General features: G+C 56.4%; 1 protein-coding gene across 2 annotated transcripts in view; it reads right to left on the bottom strand.

Annotated features, from left to right (window-relative positions):
- The window catches only part of SLC22A11 (solute carrier family 22 member 11), a 20,245-nt gene extending 1,323 nt beyond the window's left edge, over positions 1-18,922 (bottom strand). The window contains exons 1-11 of one of the 2 annotated variants that reach the window (XR_001370454.1): positions 18,837-18,922; positions 18,161-18,612; positions 16,046-16,149; positions 11,167-11,321; positions 10,899-11,067; positions 7,674-7,797; positions 6,561-6,676; positions 4,430-4,644; positions 2,975-3,083; positions 1,970-2,176; positions 935-1,170 (exon numbers count right to left, since the gene is read on the bottom strand). Coding sequence is in view for 1 of the 2 variants with exons in the window: in XM_006149846.2 (XP_006149908.1) it covers positions 1,966-2,176; positions 2,975-3,083; positions 4,430-4,644; positions 6,561-6,676; positions 7,674-7,797; positions 10,899-11,067; positions 11,167-11,321; positions 16,046-16,149; positions 18,161-18,553 (1,596 nt within the window). In the remaining variant the exon portion in view is untranslated. Of the gene's footprint in view, positions 1-934; positions 1,171-1,965; positions 2,177-2,974; positions 3,084-4,429; positions 4,645-6,560; positions 6,677-7,673; positions 7,798-10,898; positions 11,068-11,166; positions 11,322-16,045; positions 16,150-18,160 lie in introns of those variants that run through there. The other variant, XM_006149846.2, reaches the window with a different exon arrangement.
- Positions 18,923-19,322: the final 400 nt, after the last annotated feature.

Here is a 19,322-nt window from a genome sequence, read left to right as displayed (position 1 = left end):
GTGCAGCATCATTGTTCTCTGGGCCGTGAATACACGTCAGTAACAAGTCACTGGCAATCTCGTCTGCCCAGGTTTGATATTGCATGTTTGGCCATCCTTAAAACCACAGGGCAGGAAGCCCTCCCTCACTGATGGGTAAATAGGAGGCGATGAAAATACGTCCTTTCTGGCCAGCCCGGTATCGGTTCAGTGAGCTGAATTCCACATGACTGACCACAGTTTGAATCCCTGCCCCAGCAGCTTGAAAAACACGCCTGACATGTGTGAAAGCCCCAAATCCTGACAGGACAGAGAAATGGAGAGAGGAGATTACAGCATGGCCATGCCCTTGGGGGTTGCTTTCTCCCTTTCTCTCTGTCTGTTCCTCTCTGGCGAATGCATGTGCCATTTAGTAATTAAAAACAAAACAAAATAGGGCCTGGTGGTTAAGAAGACTGGATCCCACATGGCAGAATGAGCAGTTCAAGCCCTGGGCCCAGAGTCTTGAGAAACTCGCCAGCACGTGTGCGTGTGTGCATGTGTGTGTGCGAGCCTGAACTCCTGAAAGGAGGGAGAGACGGAGAAGGATTGCAGCATGACCATTCCTCCTCTCTCTGTCTCTCTTTGGTGAGTGCATACACCCTCTAACAACAGCCCCCCCACCTCCCTCCGAAAACAAAACAAAACAAAACAAAACAAAAACAAAAACAAAAAGCAGCTTCTTTCTTGGAGCGAACGCAGCCCCTGCTGGGGTAGGTGCCTGGGCCAGGATCACTGGGATTGGATTTTGGTGACACCTGTACCTGGTGACCTGTTAGCAGTTCCATTTATTGAACTCTGGCCTGTGTTAAGATCACTTAACCCTGATACCATGGAGGTAGGATCCATGAGCATTCGCATTACATGGATGAGGACCAAAAGTGGTGGGGGTGAGATTAGAACTTGTATCTCAAACCATGGCTGGGAAAACAGAGTGTGCAGCCACAGCAGACGGCCATGCTGCCCAGCCCCTGCCACTCCAAGTCCTCCAGTTGTCCAGCTTGCCTCCACCTTCTGATTGGAGAAGAGGCAACTCCTTCCCTGGGAGGGGCATGGTCTTTGGCCAAAGGGGCTCCATGCAGGCAGGACTTCTAGAGCCAGGTGCTTTCTGTAATGACCACCTCTTGCTGGTTGCCCCTCGCTTTTACTGATCTAGAACAATCCAGAGAAAATGGAGATACATGACAAAATGGCTACATAATTGGGGGCTTGGAGGCAGAGCTGGGGTCAAGTCTCTGGGAGGGTAAGCTCTGTGGTTTCAGGGTTTATTCTTCTCTGTGTACTCAAAGCATGGACACCCTCACCCAGGGCCGTAACAGCCGCATGTGCAGAGCACCTGCCGTCGGCCCGGCATCGTTCTAAGAACTTGGATCTAATTCACTTAAGCCTGAGAACTACTCTGAAGTGGGTTTTTTGTTTTTGTTTTTTAAACATCCATTTTACTAATGGGGGTGCTGCAGTCTTCAGAGATCTGTTCCCTTATTTCTGTTCTCTCAAAGAATGTGTGGGGGTAGCATGATGTGTTCTTTGAGGGTTTGACAGCACTTAGCTGCTTAGCTGTCTGGGTCTGGAACTCTTTGTGGAAAGATTTAACTAGGACGCTGAGGCTGTTCATATCTTCTTGTGTCAGTTTTGGTAAGCAATTAAGGAACTCGCCCAAACAGGTGAGGAATTTCGAGCCTGTGCCCTCAACCATTCAACTTTCTTGTTCAAAATGCAATCACTCTCTGCCTATGAGACCTTGGATAAAGCGTTTCATCTCTCTAAGCCTCAGTTCTTCTCATAATTGGGGGTAGCAACAGCACCTTCATGGCGGGTTGTTGTAAGGATTAAATTATTTCAGAAACATGAGCTCAGTCCCTTCTGTGCCTCTGCCTGGGCAGCTCCAACTGTCTTCATTATGGCCTGGGGGAAGCCCAGCCCCACTCCCAGGTGGCCACAGGTCACTCACTGGCTCTCCAGGTCCTGGATGGTGTCCGGCAGTGACAATCCCTTGGTCTCCGGGAGGAAGAGCAGGACAGCCAGGCTGGAAACCATGGGGATGATACCATAGGAGAGGGGAGGCAGCAGGGGCATGGCCTGGCGGGTCATCCTGAGCAGCGGGCCCATCATAGCCCCCAGCCGGCCCACTGAGGTCAGGAAGCCATTTGCCATCAGCCTGTGGTTACGGGGGGGAGACAAACTCACGTCATGGCTGCCACTGCGGTGGGAGGACTGTTGGCTGGGCCAGGGGATAACAGGGAAGGGAGAGCTAGGCCAAGGGAGTCTTCTTCAAGGCCTTTTCTAATGCCATCTCTTCCAAGGAGCTCACCCAGATTTCCCCTAGTTTTTCCAGGGAACTCTTAAGAGCCTACCACATTCTCCCAGCTTTTAGGTTATCGAGGGGCTTCCTGATGGTCCCGCTAGACATTAACCAGCCAGTTGGGGCTTTCCATATGATATCCACAAAATCAATAAATGGTTGTCAAGAAAGGAATGAATACAAGAACAGACAAACGAGTGGGTGAGTTCCGCGAGTGGTAGAGAGAAGTCTGAAGAGTTGGAGTCCAGTCCCATTCTTCTGCTGAGTCTGTCCTTCATCCCAAGCCTCAGTTTACCCATCTGTCAAGTGTGGGGACAGTCTAGACCCTAGGCCACTGTTTTCACTGTGTCCCTTGAAGCCCTGTGGTTCTGAGGAGGTGACTGAGGGCTCATCTGGGACAGGAAAGGAGCAGCTGGGAGTCACCAGGGCGGCCCTCAGTCTTCTTGGGGTGCTTGGAACCCGCACAGATGGTTCTGTGACTCACAACTGGTCTCAACGCTCCCAAGGGCCTGCCTGTGCTGCTGTTTTCCGAGTGGAGGCCCTCACAGGGAGGGCTCTTCTAAGAGGCCCTTGGATGCCTCCCAGGGTGTCCCTTTCGTCCCCTACCCCAAGGCCTGTCGGTCCCTCCCAGACACGGCCCGCAGTCCAGCCTACCGCAGTGACGTTGGGAAGAGCTCAGCCATGTAGAGGGTTATGCACGTTAAGTTTATCCCAAAACATCCCCTGCCCAGCACAGCGAAGGCCACACGCAGGGTCTGTAAATCTGGGCAGAGGATGGGGGTGAGAGTCGGGCACCTGAGAGGGTCCCTGGGGCTTGCCATGGCCTGCAGTGGAGGGCCCCAGCAGCGCCGACTCGGGGTCAGGAGGGGGTGGGGCGAAAGGCAGACACCCAGTGGGTCTGGGATGGAGGGCAGCCAAGGGGGCGCTGGAGAGCTGCCCCTGCTGCTCTTGGAGTCCTGAGGGGCTTCTCACTATGAAGGAGAAGGCCTGCCATGCCAGGCTCACAGCAGGGCCCTGGGGTGCCCAGGCCCCAAGAGCCTTCTCCCTGCCCCCTGCCAGTCTATAGGAACCAATGGGTGGATGGCAGGATGCCCAGGTCCAGGTCACTCTGGCCATGGCTGGGCCCAGGCTTCCCCACCTCCCGTGTGGTTCAGAGAGTGTCATAAACCCTGAATGCGGCTGCCATGGACAGGCTTCTTTGAGAAAGCTCTCCAAGCTTCAAGCCCTGCAGAGTGCTCGGGGTCTGGGCTCACCTACGGCCTGCAGGGCCCAAGGTGGCTGGCTGCAGGGCTTGCTCTGCCTGTCTCCTGCCTTTGCTGCCACCTCAGCACAGATCCGTGTCCCTGTCCCACCCCCTAGGATCCCTCCCTGAGTGATAAAAGAGGCATGGAGAGAGTTTCCAGGTATTCCAGCCTCATCAGAAAGGAAAAACGAAGGCAAGGCTCCTGGCAGGCTCCCGAGCTCTGCACAGTGACTCTTGCTGCGTGAGCAAAACACACACTCACGGGGACCAGCAGGTGGCGTGGCAGTTAAGGCACTGGGCACTCTCGCATGGCTGACCACAGTTTGAGTCTCGACCTGGTGGCTTGCTTTCTCACTTTCTCTCTCTTTCTTTCTCTCTCTGTGACTCTCTCTGGTCAAATTAAAATAAATGAATGAGTAAATAAAATTAAAATGAAGTAATTCTAATGAAAAAAGAGGGAAACACACACATGTGCACATTCACATGCTCCATGCTGCTTGGGGCCCTCAGTCTCAGCTGAGCAGAGGCCTCCTTCGGCCTCCACTGCTCCAAGTGCCAACCTATAGGTCTGGCCCAAGCTTACTTACTAACTGAGTGATTCTGGGCACCTGGCTTTTCTGAACCTTGATTTCCTCAAAGGAAAATGGCCAGGGGCTGGCTGGGGGAGACTAGGTTCCTGACACAATGGGGCGAAGGCATGTCGTAGCAATTACAGCCCTGAGCTGAGCCGAGGCCCGGTCACCAACAACGCGCCTCTGGGCAGAGGGGTGGGGTGGGGAGGAGGCCTGATGGGGGAATGCGAGTGGCGAGTGGCGAGCAGGGATGCAAGTGGCCTGGTAGTCACAGCACAGCCTGCCCTGGCTCACCTTGTGGCACCAACAAGTTGGCCAGGATGCAGCAGCCAGCGAGGGCCTGGAAGCCGGCCATAGTCAGGCGGCGGCCCATGAACCTGAACACGAGAGAGGTGGCGGCCCGACTCAGTAAGTCTATAGCTCCGAAAAGGGCCTGGAGGAGGAAGATGTCCCTCCCCAGGCTCTGCAGGTCCAGGACCATCCCGTAGTAGGAGATCATTAGGGAGAAGCTGTGGACGAAGTAGAAGTCAGTCCCTGTCTGCAGAGGAGCGGGTGCCCCCCTGCGTCCCCTCACCCCAGTGCTGTGCTGACTGGGGCATCTGAACACCCCTAGCCAAGCCCTGAGAAGCCTGTTAAATGCAGGGTCAGGCTCAGTCCAGGACAGGGCAGGGAGGGCTGTGAGTTAGGGGTAGGGATGGGCTAAGGCCTGGCCTCCTGGGGTCTCTGGTCACTGAGTAGCCCAAAGACTTGGCCCTTTCTGGGCCAGAATCAAGCCCACCCTCAGGGGTCTTGGGGTCCAGCTGAGCTGCCCCTACAGTTCTGGTTCCAGCCTCCCCATGAGGAGTCTCGATCTGCAGCTCTCTGGATCCCGGGTTCTTGCTTTGAAAGATGGGAATTGTAACAGGACAGGATCTCTCTGGGGTGTGTGTATGGGGGTCACTAGACTGCCCTACCCAGACACCATTCAGGATAGAAAATCTATTCCCCAGCCCCAGGGGTGCTGACCCTCAACTGACATGGCATCCCACAGCTGGTCCTCAGGGACTGGGGGACTGCTCTCGAGCTCCTGCGGCCTCAGCTGGGGCCTGGCCTGGCTGTGACTGCCTCGCAGCTCCCTCTTCTTCCCCTTCCCTTCCCTCCCTGTCCCTTCCCCTCGGAGGGTGCTTCCAGGGGGACCCTGTCTCACCACCATCCGAGTAGCTGAACTTCCAGTATTTGAATTTCCAGTGTGGAGAGGGACTGTGGGTCCATACAGCTGCCCCCAGTGTGAGATCCTTCTCGACCCCTTTTTAAATCTGCCCTCATCTCAGCTTAAGGGAGCCCTCATCTCAGCCCTTCCCTTCAACAGTGCCTGATGGCTGCACCCCACCAGCCACAGGGGCCGAGCCCTCGGAGGGAAATCGCAGTTTCTGCAGAAAGCGCAGCGTTTTGTGAAGTCTGTGTGAGTGACGCGGAGACAGGCGTGGCGGCTGCTCCACGGGCTGACTCACAAGGATCTGGAGGCTTGGGCGGGCATTAACTGGGTTAACAGTCGAAGACAAGAAAACCCACAAGGTTAGTTCTTCAAAGTCTCTGCTTTGAATAACAAAGGATGCAGAGCAACCCTTGGGAGAACCGAGGAAGCCTTGAAGGTTCTCGAAAAAAATAGCCTTGGACTGTTGGACTCCTAATTTATCAGGGAAAAAATGAAGACAAAAAAGAAAAGCATTTGATGGCATTCTTCGTTCTAAGATACAGCCAATACTAGCCACTGTCACCCGCAGGTGGTTAAAATAGCATAAAATAAACGCTTTCGCAACCTTTGGTTTTAGTTCAAGACAGTCCCGATCAAGCTTGATGCTCGTAAATATGCCCTTTTGCACGTCTTTTCAACTGAACTTGTTCTAAGGGGCCTCTTCCTGGTCCCAGGCACCCTTGAGTGTCAAGGCATGGCCTCCTGGGGTGGGCCGGGGAGTCTGTGGCTCGGTGTGGGGCCTGGTGAGTGACCCAGCCAACGAGCCTGGGGGCAGCTCAGCCCGGGTTGCGTCACCTCTAAGCTGCTCAGCGCTCTGGGCTCCGCTCTCCCGCCTGTGGAGTGGGCTGCTATGAGGGGTGAGTGCCCAGCGTGTGGTCACCTGCTGGGGGTATGGCTGTTAGGATAAATCTCCCAAGCTGCCATGGCTAGTCCCCTGGCCCAAGGGACTCAGGCCCTGCCCTGTCCTGGGCGTCAGTTGGATGCTGGTACCTTGTCTGGGACCCGCCATCCTAGCGCTGTCCCGCACTTGCCGTCTCCAGGTATCTTCAGTACACACACAACCCACCCCCTTTCCCCCCCCTGCCGGGCGCCTACCCCGAGGGGGTTCCTGCTTCCAGTGTCCCAGGTAGAAATACACCGGGAGACCTGCAGGCACCCCCACCCACCTCCCCGGTCCCCGCCCCATCCTACTGCACCACCACCAAGACCGAGGTCCTCCTCCGCAGCACCGGCAGGCGGAACAGCTCCCACACCGACTGCTGAGCCTTCGAGGAGGCCACCTCCTCCTCCATGCAGGTCGTCAGCACCTCCGGGGAGAGCAGGGCACCGTGAATGTTGGGGTGATGGCTCTGCCCAACCACCAGGCCAGGGAAAAGTATCCAGGTGGCAGAATACTAGGGGCATCAGGCCAGGGCCTTGGCCTCTGGAAACTGGAGCCCTAGGGGTTGGGGAGCTGCCCGCCCACCCGACTCTCCTGCAGGCCTGGCCCACCTACTCTGAGCTGAGGAGTGGGGTCTTCAGTCCCACCTCCGGCCTCTGAGCTGCAGGGTGCAGGCTGCCCTTGGCAGGGATCTCAGGATCCCTCATCCCTCATGGCAGGCCCAAGGGTAGGCCCTCTCTAGCCAAGCATTCCTCACTGTTCCCCAAGTGCCCACCTAGTCCTGCACCTCTTACCTACTTGTGCTCAGTTCGGTCCTATTAGCTCTAGCTTGCCTCCTCCTGGAAGCCTTCCCCGATACTCCCGCCCCAAAGTAGCTCTTTGTCCTTTAGTATTTGGCAGTATACCCTCCTGGAAACGCTACCTTTAAACAAACACGTATTGTTTCCCCAAATACATTGAGAAACCCCATGAAGTGGGTTCAATATATGTGGGCCGAGGCGGGGGTAGCGGAGGTGACGGTGTGGGTGTTGACAGTGCTGGCATTGCTACTGGTGGAAGGGACAGTGACAGCGGTGGTGTTTGGTGGAGAGGCTGACAGTGACGTTAGTGAGGCGATGGCGGTGATGATGGCATTGAATGTGACAGGGCGGGGATGGTGAGGCAGACGTGAGCAGGCACACAGCCGCCGTGCCGCTGATGATGGGACGGGGACGGCACTGCTGTCATTGGTGGCAGCAGTGGCCTCCGTGTGGAGGAGGTGATGCTGGGGTTTGGTAGAGACGCTGACGGGGAGCCGTGGCCATGCTGGTGGAGGTGCTGGTGGGGCGGACGGTGCTGACGTTGGTGACAGTACCGATAACATGGCAGTGGAGGTCCCGTCCTGGGCCAGCCCTCACACTCTGGGTCACACGGCAGTGCCTCACCTCTATGGTCAGTGTCTTTTTGGCTTCCTTGTGGCCGTTGATCCTGGCCACCTTTTGGAGCTCCAGAAGTGCTTGGTCTGGTTTGCCCATGATAATCAGCCAGCGGGCGGATTCTGCCATCCACCTGTCAAAGAGCAGGTGCTTGGTTGGGTCCTTGTCCTCGCACACACCGAGCACTCACCCCGTCAGATGGGAAGGCGTGGTGGGCAGCAGACCCTCCCACCGTGGTAGGACCCAGGAGGAAGCAGGTGCTCCTACCCTCGGTGCCACTAACGCCAGACTGGGACACCGCAGTCCCTGACGGTTTCAGAATAAAGCCCAGTCCTGACACCTGGCCGGCGTCTTCCCCTCGCTATCCCTATCTAGCTCCCCTGGCTGCCAAGGCCTGCCCGCCTGAGCCCAGGGGCAGGGTCCCTGGGCACGGGCTGTCCCTCAAGCTGGTTGTTTCTCTGGCGATTCTGCAACCATTGCTATAATTACATTGTACCGAATTTATTTGTTTCGTTTTGCTTTTTGCACATTTAAGACATCCTCCAGGCCAGGTAATTTTACAAAAATGTCCGTTTCTTCTCCACCTTAGGGGCAGATGGGCCGGGAGGAGCCTCCCTCTGATGAAAGGCACAGATTTTGCCCAGCCCATGTGGGCTCAGCCCTGTGTGTAGCAAAGCTAAAAGAACTTCCCAAGGAAGTTTGACACCATGTTTAAAAGAGTCAGCCTGCCTGAGTTCAAACCCTGCCTCCAGCACTCACCAGCTATGGGACCTTACGCAAGTGACTTAACCTCTCTGGGCTTCCATTCATCTGAAAATGGCAGCAATAACATAGCTACCATTTAGAAGATGTGTTAACAGAGCTGGTGTTACAAATACACCTGGTACGCACCAGTGTGACCAGAGTGTCCTAACGAGTGTAATTATGGGATGGCTTCCTCCTTGCTTCTTGATTCTGTTCGAACATCATGGACTCCATGCTGTCAGTGGCTTTTTGTTCACTGGCGTGCATCTCTAATGCCCAAAGCCATGTCTGGCACGGGGCAGGAGCACAGTAAATATTTGAGAACGAATGAGTCCTTACTCTTTCTTTTTTGGAGGTTTTTGCTACAGGGAGCGTGCGCTTGCCAGAAAGACAGAGACAGAGAGACAGAGACAGAAAGCGAGAAATCACTCCCCAGAGGGGCTGGCCACGCCGCAATCCCTTCTCCTCCATTCTCCTCTCGGGATCTTGAGCACGCACACACACGTGCCCAGTGGGAATTTAAGCTGCAGGGTCCTGGACTCGAACCACAGTTGACTACATGGGAATCCAGTGACATAGCCATTATGCTAACTGCTGGTCCCATGTGAGTCTTTATAATTCTGTACACCCCCACGTAGACGTCTCTGGGGCCAGGTCTGCATGGCTTTGGGCCATGGCACAAGAGAGCTTCAGGGACATTCATTTGCATCTGTTTTCCTGCACCTCTCCCCCAGCACGAGAAATAATAGTGACAGTGACGTATTTCCCTGCCCAGTGTGGGTCCTCATGAACTTGGACATCCACGGGCCAGGCGCCTGCAGTGCGGAGTGAGGCTGGTGGGTGGGGGGAGTGCTGCAATGTGAGAGAGGGGCCGTGCCATAGCCTCGCCCAGCGCACGGCGCAGTGGGTGCGTGGGGGCCTGGAGAGCAGGTGTTGGCTCAGTGCCTGTGGATCTTCTCATTTCCCAGGAGAAAGTAGAAGTACTACTGTTTTTTTTTCTGTAATATTTTATAATATTTACAAGCAAATAGTGTTTGTTTTAAAATATCTTTTTTTTTTTTTTCAGTTTTACAGCGTGCACACTTGCCAGAGAGGAAAAGCAACAAAGTATCTCCCGATACTTTGTCACAGTCCCTTCTCCTCCATCTCACCCTCTTTTCCAGATGTTGGGGACACATGCACAGATGCCTGGGGCGTTTCTCAGACCGCCGGGTCCGGGACTGTGCGGGCAGCCACACGGGATCTAGCTCACTTAACAGCTGAACAACGAGGCCACAGGCTGGGCCTATCTCCCGACTTTAAGTATAAGAAATTGGGACCAGCAGATGGCCTAATGGTTACATCACTGGACTCCTATGTAATTGACTGCGGCTCAAGTCCCGGGCCCAGTGACTTAAAACTCACTCCAGGCATATGTGCGTGTGTACCCAAGATCCTGAGAAAAGAATGGAGGAGAAGGGGTTGCCATGAGGCCTTCCCTCTGGGGAGTGATTTCTCTCTTTTTATCTCTCTATCTCTCTCTGTCTTTCTAGTGAGCGTACACACCCTTTACCAAAAAAACTCTCTTAAAAATAAATAAAGGGAACTAATTATAAATATATGTATTTTTTTTGAGAGGTTTTTGCTATAGGGTGCGTGTGCTCACCAGACAGACAGAGAGAGACAGAGAGATAGAAAGCGAGAAATCACCCCCAAGGGGGATGGCCACACCGCAATCCCTTCTCCTCCATTCTCCTCTCGGGATCTTGGGCACGCACGCATACGCGCCCGGCGTGAGTTTTAAGCCACGGGGTCTGGGATGCGAACCGCGGTCGACTACATGGGAGTCCAGCGACATAGCCATTACGCTAACTGCTGGTCCTAATATATGTATTTTTAATCACGATTTGAGCCAATGCTATGCTGACCAAATAATGCCTAGCAGGTTGGATGGACGGGAGCCAAGACCTGTCCCCTGGAGCTCTGCGTCTAGAGAGTCTCTCCTCAGAGGCCAGCAAGTAGCATGGTGGTTGAGGTGCTGGACTACTGCATGGTACACCATGGTTCAAGTCCCATACCTGGCAACCTGCTTTCTCACCGCCCCATCCCCCGCATCTCTCTCTCTGGTCAGATTTTAAAATAATAATAAATAAAATTGGGACCAGCAGGTGGTGTGGTGGTTAAAGGCATTGGACTCCACATGGCCAATTGCAGTTCAAGGCCCGGATGTGGAGGCTTGCTTTCTCACTTTCCCTCTCTCTCACTCTGTCCCTCTCTGGTCAAATTAAAATAAATAAATGAATAAATAAATAAAGTCAAATAAAATAATTCTTAAAAAATAATAATAAATACACATTTTTTAAAAGCCCCTTTCCAGTGAGGACCTTGCTCACCCCACTGCCCTCCCGTGGAACCCCATGTGTTGGGACGGTGGCCAGCCAGGGTGGTGGGAGAGAGGGGAACCCTCCCACCCTGGATCTCCCCAGGGAAAACGCCCCACAGCACACTGACCAGAATATCAGGAAGAAGACAAAGAAGGGCACGGACACGGCCAGCTGGAGGGCTCGCCAGTCACGCAGGACGAAGGCCAGGCCGGCCAGGACCAGCTGGCCAGTGCCGAAAATACACCCCAGGATCGTCATGGCGACAGTCCTCCTGCGGGTTGCGATCCACTCCATTACTGAAAAGTGAGTGGACATGCACGGATGAGGGCCACATGCAGTGGCCTTGGGCCCCACCCTCTCTCGTCCCCAGCACAGCAGGCTGATGAGGCACTCACCCAGGGTTACTGAAGCCATGATGAAACCAGCTAGTCCAAAAGCACTTGCAAACCGGAGGCCACAGTAGATGACAAAATTCGGGGCAAAGATAGTGACTGTGCCGGACACGGCCACCTGTAGGAGGCTCCAGATCACCATCGGCCTCCGCCCAAACCTGTGGCGAGAGGCAAGCTTAGCAGGGCCTGGAGGGAGGCCCAGGGCTCCACACTGATGTGCTGGCCAGCTTGAGCTTGGTGGGGCGGGTGCTCAACAAGACCGGAGTCCTACTGCAGGCAGCTCCGCAAAGGATGTGCTTCTAGGAGTGTTTTTGTTATAAAAACAGCAGGTGCCTTGCTGTCAGGGAGTCAGTATAGCCTCACAGTCAAGAGCATGGGCTTTGCTCTCCGAGGTCTGGGTTCGAGTCCCAGCTCAGCCTTCCTGGCTTTTCTTGGGCATATGACTGGATGTCTCCAAGCCACAGTTTCCCTGTCTATAAGGCATGCCTCATGGGGTTGTTGTGAAAATCTCTGAGCAATGGAGCAACCTAACAAGGAGGCCATGTGCGTGTGACCTCTGCAAGCCAGCCTGCTCCTCACCAGGGTGGCCACGGCAGTGTCCACAAAAGGCAGCAGAGCACCCTGCCGTGCCCACGCCTGCACCACGCCCCTGCGTCCTCCAGGCTGGCTCAGAGCAACCAAGGTGCCTGCTGGTCAGGCAGGGGTGGGGCAGACTCAGCCTTGCATGTCTGAGCAGGCGGCAGGAGTGAGGACACCCAGCTCAGGCCTCAAATGAAGTCAGGAGTCTGCGCAGGGCGCCCTGACTCTGAGCTTTGGCCATGGTAAGTTAAGGTGCCCCTAGACTCCCGACCTGCAGAACAAATGCAAATTGGCTTTCTGCGTGGATGGTCCCGAGGCCCAGTAATCAGGGCACAGAAGCAGCTGGCCCCGGAGGGTGCAAACTGCTGCTCGGTCACCGCGCTCAGTGGGGATGACGACCGCCAGAGCATGCGCTAACGACACGCCAGAGCCTGGGCCACACTCTGCCTCGCTTACCTCGCAACTGCTGCAGCGCAAAAGGAAACTGAGGCACAGAGAAGGGAAGAAACCCCCTTCTAGGGTGCTAGGCACAGTCAGACTGGACTCAGGTGGTGACCATGTGGTGACCATGGACAGTCAGGAAGCTGCTCCTCAATCAGGAAGAAAAGGCTGAGCCTCTGCTGCGCGCTGAGTGCAGTGCTCGGCTCTGGGCACTCAGTCCCCACCTCCCAGGTAACCGTGGAACGCACATCCCAGGGACACGGACGATGACCAAGGAGCAGATAAGCCTGCCACTGCTGTCAGAGTGCGCCCCGAGTGAAGGAAGGAAGGCGGGCCACGGCCACTGCCCAAACCCCGAGCAGTGCATGGAGTGAGGCCCACGTGCTGGACACAAAGCAGCTGCCAGCAGAACCTTCTGGATGGGGCCCGGCCACACGCCAGGAGGAGCCCAGAGCAGGCAGGGAAGGGAGTCCTGAGGCCTTAGTCACTGAGCACAGCAGCAGATCAGGTGGCCCCCGTGAAGGAGCCCTGCAAGGAGGCCTCAGCCTGCCCAGGCGAGAGGAACAGTGTGGAGGAGACAGTGAGCTGGTCGCATGAGGCTTGGATGTGGGGCTGAGAGGAGAGAAGGGGGTGCCCCCTCTCCTTGGGTGCATGTACTGCCAAGGGGCAGGGGCTATTTTCTGGAACAAAGCCTGGTGGGGAGGGGTCAGCAGCCGAGCTTTGGCCGTGTAAGTTGAGGTGCCCCTAGACTCCGAGGTACAGGTGCTGGGTAGGCAGGTGGGCTTACAGTCGTGGGGAGGATTTAGGGGTTCTCAGCACTGGGGAGGGATGCCTCACGTAAGAGAAGGGTGCAGGTGGAGAGGAGGAGGTGACGGCTGCAGGAGGGGTGCAGAGATGGGGGGCACCAGGGAGGTGGAAGGAAAACTCGGAGTGTGGATGTTCTAGAAGCCGAAAGACAACGTGAGTGGAGTTTTCTTCCCAGCAGCAGGGCTGGTGGCCAGGATGGAGACGTTTCTGACCCATCCGGCTGTCCCTCTCCCCTCCCCTCCTGTTCCTGGCAGCCTCCTCTGGAGTGAGGAACCCTCACTTACTCATCTGCATCCAGGTGGTCTGAGCCCCTTTGGCTCTGAGCTCCAGGGGAGCAGGGGCATGGCTCCCACACTCCCCACTGCCCCTTCCCCTCTTCTCGGCTGTGGACAGAGGCATGTCCCCTGACCCTGGCTTGCCCCACATGAGGCTTCCAGGGAAGGCCTTGGGATTGGGGGACAAAGGGGCAGAAGAGTCTCAAGGTTGGAAGGGGGAATGGGAGATGACTGGGGGTGGTTTCACCTCAAGGGGGACCAGGCCAGGGGCTGGGTAGGGCTTGGCTGGTGGGATGTCCAGGGGAGAGGCAGGAGAGAGAGGGAAGCCTGTGGGAGGACGACCCTAAGCAGCCACCAGGGACTAGGGTCCGCCTGCAGCAGGTCTCAGCTCTCCCACCCCAGCGCAGAGAAGGGACCCCACTCAGTGGCTTCGGCTTTCTCAGGGCATGTGAGACGAGGCCGTCAGCTCAGAGTGACGGGCCACAGGGCGGGGGCATCTTTAGAGAGAGCTCTGTCCACCTTCCAGGTCTGCATGCTGTGGTTGGTCCCCTGACGTCCTAGACAGCTCGGCACACGCTGGGCACCCCCAGCCCTCCCTCTCTCTGCATAGCCCCTCCCCACTGCCCTTTAGGGGCCTGGCCCGTCCCTGCTCTGTTGCCCTGGTGTCTCTATCTCACAGCTCATCACAGCTGGAGTTTAAAGAGGGCCTGCGTCTCCCCAGGGACAGTCACCTCCCAGGGGCTGCACAGCTGCGGGGACAGCAGGGCCCCTCCCAGCTCAGGGCAGTAACTGAGGACCTCACAGTCAGCTTCTCACACAGGCCGACTCGGCACCCAGTGCAGACACCGGGGTCTTGGGAGTCGTTGTCACCGGGGGCCCAATGGCACGGGGCCAGACGGAGCCCCTCTGTGAAGGCACACTGGTGCCCTCTGACACTCCCGTACTCTTGTCCCCACAACCTGCAGCTCTGAGCTGAGAGCAAGGGGGACGAGGCACTCACCGGTTGGAGAGGAGGCCCCAGATGAAGGTCCCCACCAGGCCGCCGGACATGAAGATGGACTGGGCCAAGGGCTTCAGGCCCTGGGAGTCGCACACCAGGTCCCACTGGAAAGGGAGCGCCAGAGAGGCCCGGCTCAGAGACGTGCTGGGACGTGGACCAGCGGGGCTGGGTGGAGGCCTGCCAGCTCCATCCACTCTCCAGTCTCCATTTCAGCCTCTCTCAGCTGGGCACTGCAGGAGCCTCCAGCGGGTCCCCTCCCTGCAGGGCTTCTCCTGCAAAGTGACTTTTTGGTTTTTTTGGAGAAGTTCTATTTGCTATAGGGTGCATGCGTTCCCCAGACAGACAGAGAGCAGAGAGACAGAGAGACAGAGAGACAGAAAGCAAGAAATCCCCCCCCACGGGGAATCCTCACCGCAATCCCTTCTCCTCCATTCTCTTGGGATCTTGGGCATGCACACACATACACCCAGCATGAGTTTTAAGCCACCAGGTCCAGGACTCGAACCGTAGTTGACTACATGGGAGTCCAGCGACATAGCCATTACGCTAACTGCTGGTCCCCAAAATGACTTCTTAAGAATGCAGACCAGACCACATCATTTTGCTACTCCAACTCTGCCATTGACTATGAGCTCCTCTGTCCGTAAAAGAAAATCCCGGCTCCACGCCACAGCCCTCTGCTCTCAGTTTGGTCCCAGCTCCTTCAGGTCCCTCAGCACGTGTGTCCAGGCACCCCAGGCCTCGCTCTGCTCCTTCGAACCCCAGATGTGCTCCCACTCAGGACCTTTGTCCCGGCTGAGCTCTCTTGACCTTCACACCACTGATTCTGTTAAAAAATGCATGTATGTATGTATGTATGTATGTATGTATGTCATAGGGCATGTGTGCTCCCCAGAGAGAGACAGAGAGGGAAAATGAGAAATCACCCCCCAGGGGGAATAGCCATGCCCCAATCCCTTCTCCTCCCTTCTCCTCCATTCCCTTCCTGGGATTTTGGGCACACGGGCGCATGCGCCCAGCATGGTTTTCAAGCTGCCAGGTCCAGAACCTGAGCCGTGGTCAACCACGTGAGAGTCCAGTGCATTAACCACCACGCCACCTGCCGGCTCCACGCAGCTCTCATTCTTCATCTCATCTTCAGTGTCACCTTTTCGGGGATGCCTTCCCTGCCACGCTGAGTGACTGTCCCTTCCCTGTGTGCAGGGCTTCTTCGGCTTTCTCAGGGCATGTGAGACGAGGCCGTCAGCTCAGAGTGACGGGCCACAGGGCGGGGGCATCTTTAGAGAGAGCTCTGTCCACCTTCCAGGTCTGCATGCTGTGGTTGGTCCCCTGACGTCCTAGACAGCTCGGCACACGCTGGGCACCCCCAGCCCTCCCTCTCTCTGCATAGCCCCTCCCCACTGCCCTTTAGGGGCCTGGCCCGTCCCTGCTCTGTTGCCCTGGTGTCTCTATCTCACAGCTCATCACAGCTGGAGTTTAAAGAGGGCCTGCGTCTCCCCAGGGACAGTCACCTCCCAGGGGCTGCACAGCTGCGGGGACAGCAGGGCCCCTCCCAGCTCAGGGCAGTAACTGAGGACCTCACAGTCAGCTTCTCACACAGGCCGACTCGGCACCCAGTGCAGACACCGGGGTCTTGGGAGTCGTTGTCACCGGGGGCCCAATGGCACGGGGCCAGACGGAGCCCCTCTGTGAAGGCACACTGGTGCCCTCTGACACTCCCGTACTCTTGTCCCCACAACCTGCAGCTCTGAGCTGAGAGCAAGGGGGACGAGGCACTCACCGGTTGGAGAGGAGGCCCCAGATGAAGGTCCCCACCAGGCCGCCGGACATGAAGATGGACTGGGCCAAGGGCTTCAGGCCCTGGGAGTCGCACACCAGGTCCCACTGGAAAGGGAGCGCCAGAGAGGCCCGGCTCAGAGACGTGCTGGGACGTGGACCAGCGGGGCTGGGTGGAGGCCTGCCAGCTCCATCCACTCTCCAGTCTCCATTTCAGCCTCTCTCAGCTGGGCACTGCAGGAGCCTCCAGCGGGTCCCCTCCCTGCAGGGCTTCTCCTGCAAAGTGACTTTTTGGTTTTTTTGGAGAAGTTCTATTTGCTATAGGGTGCATGCGTTCCCCAGACAGACAGAGAGCAGAGAGACAGAGAGACAGAGAGACAGAAAGCAAGAAATCACCCCCCACAGGGAATGGCCTCACCGCAATCCCTTCTCCTCCATTCTCTTGGGATCTTGGGCATGCACACACATACACCCAGCATGAGTTTTAAGCCACCAGGTCCAGGACTCGAACCGTAGTTGACTACATGGGAGTCCAGCGACATAGCCATTACGCTAACTGCTGGTCCCCAAAATGACTTCTTAAGAATGCAGACCAGACCACATCATTTTGCTACTCCAACTCTGCCATTGACTATGAGCTCCTCTGTCCGTAAAAGAAAATCCCGGCTCCACGCCACAGCCCTCTGCTCTCAGTTTGGTCCCAGCTCCTTCAGGTCCCTCAGCACGTGTGTCCAGGCACCCCAGGCCTCGCTCTGCTCCTTCGAACCCCAGATGTGCTCCCACTCAGGACCTTTGTCCCGGCTGAGCTCTCTTGACCTTCACACCACTGATTCTGTTAAAAAATGCATGTATGTATGTATGTATGTATGTATGTATGTCATAGGGCATGTGTGCTCCCCAGAGAGAGACAGAGAGGGAAAATGAGAAATCACCCCCCAGGGGGAATAGCCATGCCCCAATCCCTTCTCCTCCCTTCTCCTCCATTCCCTTCCTGGGATTTTGGGCACACGGGCGCATGCGCCCAGCATGGTTTTCAAGCTGCCAGGTCCAGAACCTGAGCCGTGGTCAACCACGTGAGAGTCCAGTGCATTAACCACCACGCCACCTGCCGGCTCCACGCAGCTCTCATTCTTCATCTCATCTTCAGTGTCACCTTTTCGGGGATGCCTTCCCTGCCACGCTGAGTGACTGTCCCTTCCCTGTGTGCAGGGCTTGACATGAACCTCAAGGCAGGAAAACAGAGTGACGGACACCAGGGTGCAGACTCCAGCTGCCTGGGTCAGAGTAGATTCCGGTATCCTTTGGCTGTGTGTCCTGGGCCCGTCACTTACCCTCTCTGTGCTTCTAATTTCTCCCTTATTCAACGGGAGCAGTAATAGGCTATACCCCACAAGATCATGGTGAGGCTGTGGCTTCAGGGAAAGCTTCTGGAACAATGCCTGCCACGTAATGGTGGGACGTGAGAGTGTGCTTTGACCTTACTGGTTTAAATGCCAACTGCGTGAGTTCTGTGGTAGGATGCAGGCTCCTTGAGCACCCGCTCCATCCTAGCCCTGATCCGAATCTGGAGCGTTGTAAGCTGGAGCACCATAAATATGTGTTGTTGAGTGACAGAAATTCTTTGCTTGGCTGAACTTTACTCAGGTTCCTGAACCTTCTACTAGGCCCATCTGTGCACTTGTTTGTAAAATCCAGTTTTAGCAAAGAGCCTGCTGAGTCAGTTTAGCCTGAACCTCGATACTGATCACCTCCCCGCTCCCCAAGGGGATGTCTGATCCCCCTGCCCTTCTTGACATGGGTCTCGTTAGGTCCCTCTAGCCAGGATCCCCCCACCCTGCTGTTTCCTTCCAGTGACGTCCCGTGGTGGACTCCCTGCCTACTCCTCGGCTGTAAATTCCTGCTTGCCCAGGTCGTAGTCGGAGCTGGGCTCCCAGCCCTCGCCCCCACTGTGAGACCCCATCGCAGGGGTCACCATACCTATGGTGGTGGTCCTGAACACCATCTTCCTTACGCACCATAATTCTGCCTTGCACATGGAGGCGTAGCATATTATTTACCAGCGGTGATGGAGGGCGGGGGGCGGGGGCAGGCCGTGCAGGCCGGCGCGGGGAGCCCTTACCTTGGTCACGATGGTGGAGGTGAAAGTGCCGTGGTCGTAGACCCAGCCATCCACGCATGGCTCCGTGGCCGCCTCGCTCCAGTTGGTGGCTGTGGCGTTGGGGTCCAGGAGTTGCCACTGCGGTTGGCGGAAGCGGCGACACTGGTCAGGCTCCTGGTTGGGGCCTGGAGGGATGGAGACGGCCAGGAGGGCCTTGGGGGTAAGGTTTGTGGGGACCTCAGAACTGTTGTCCAGCATGTGCACCCAGCAGCGGTGGCCTGGGATGGCAGCGGAGAAGTTCTCCAGAAGCATGTGGGCGGGTAAGAAGATGGATGGGAAGCAGATGGTGATGACATGGAGGGTCTGGAACAGGCCTGCGCCCCCGGCCTTCTCTAAGAGCTCCTCGAATGCCATGCTCGGAGGTCTCTGGCGTTCAGTGAACAGGTGAGCACCTGGACTGTGCCTGCAACCAACTGCGAATGCAAGATTTGCATCTGTCCCCTGTGACCTCTGGCCGCCTCGTGGGCAGAGGGGCTGCTGGGGAGGTGGGTTGGGGCGGAGGCAGCTGCTGTTCTGTAACCAGCTGCGTTAGTTTGAGGATGGCCTGAAATACTTCAAGGAAACTCCTCGCTGTTTTCAGGGGGGACCGCTCACACAGTCCAGCTCTGTGGAAGGGACGTCAGGAGACAAGGCTCACCCCGTCCAGGCTGCCCGGGTCTTTGGCATCTGCGCTCCCACCAAGTCAGGGCCAGGTAGAGTGGATCTGCCTTCCCAGCTCTCCAGCTGCAACACCAAGAAGGAAGAGTCAAGCAAATGGAAAAAAAAAAGATGATGATGTGTCCTGTGCTGTTACTGAGTTACAGCGCTGGAAGAAACATCAACTGGGCCGTCCTTGCTGGGCAGGTTAAAGTTTACCTCAGCGTGGGCCCCTGGGTGAGGAAGGCCGGCTCCGAGTGTCAGCACTCAGGCCCCAGCAACTCCCTGCTGGCCGGCTGATGTCATTCGTCCATCTCAAACCCTCAGCGCCTCCTCTCTGGGTCCTTTATTTTTATTTTTAAATTTTTTTAGGTGTTTGCCATAGGGTGCACTCGCCAGGGAGAGACAGAGATGGAAAGTGAGAAATCAGCCTCCGGGATGGTCTGGCCGCAATCCATGTCCTCCATTCTCCTCCTGGGATTTTGGG

The sequence above is a fragment of the Tupaia chinensis genome, unplaced genomic scaffold (assembly GCF_000334495.1).
Source record: "Tupaia chinensis unplaced genomic scaffold, TupChi_1.0 Scaffold000273_1, whole genome shotgun sequence".
Lineage (NCBI taxonomy): Eukaryota > Metazoa > Chordata > Mammalia > Scandentia > Tupaiidae > Tupaia > Tupaia belangeri.
Note: the sequence above shows the minus strand (reverse complement) of the source record. Positions and strands in the feature narration are given on the sequence as shown.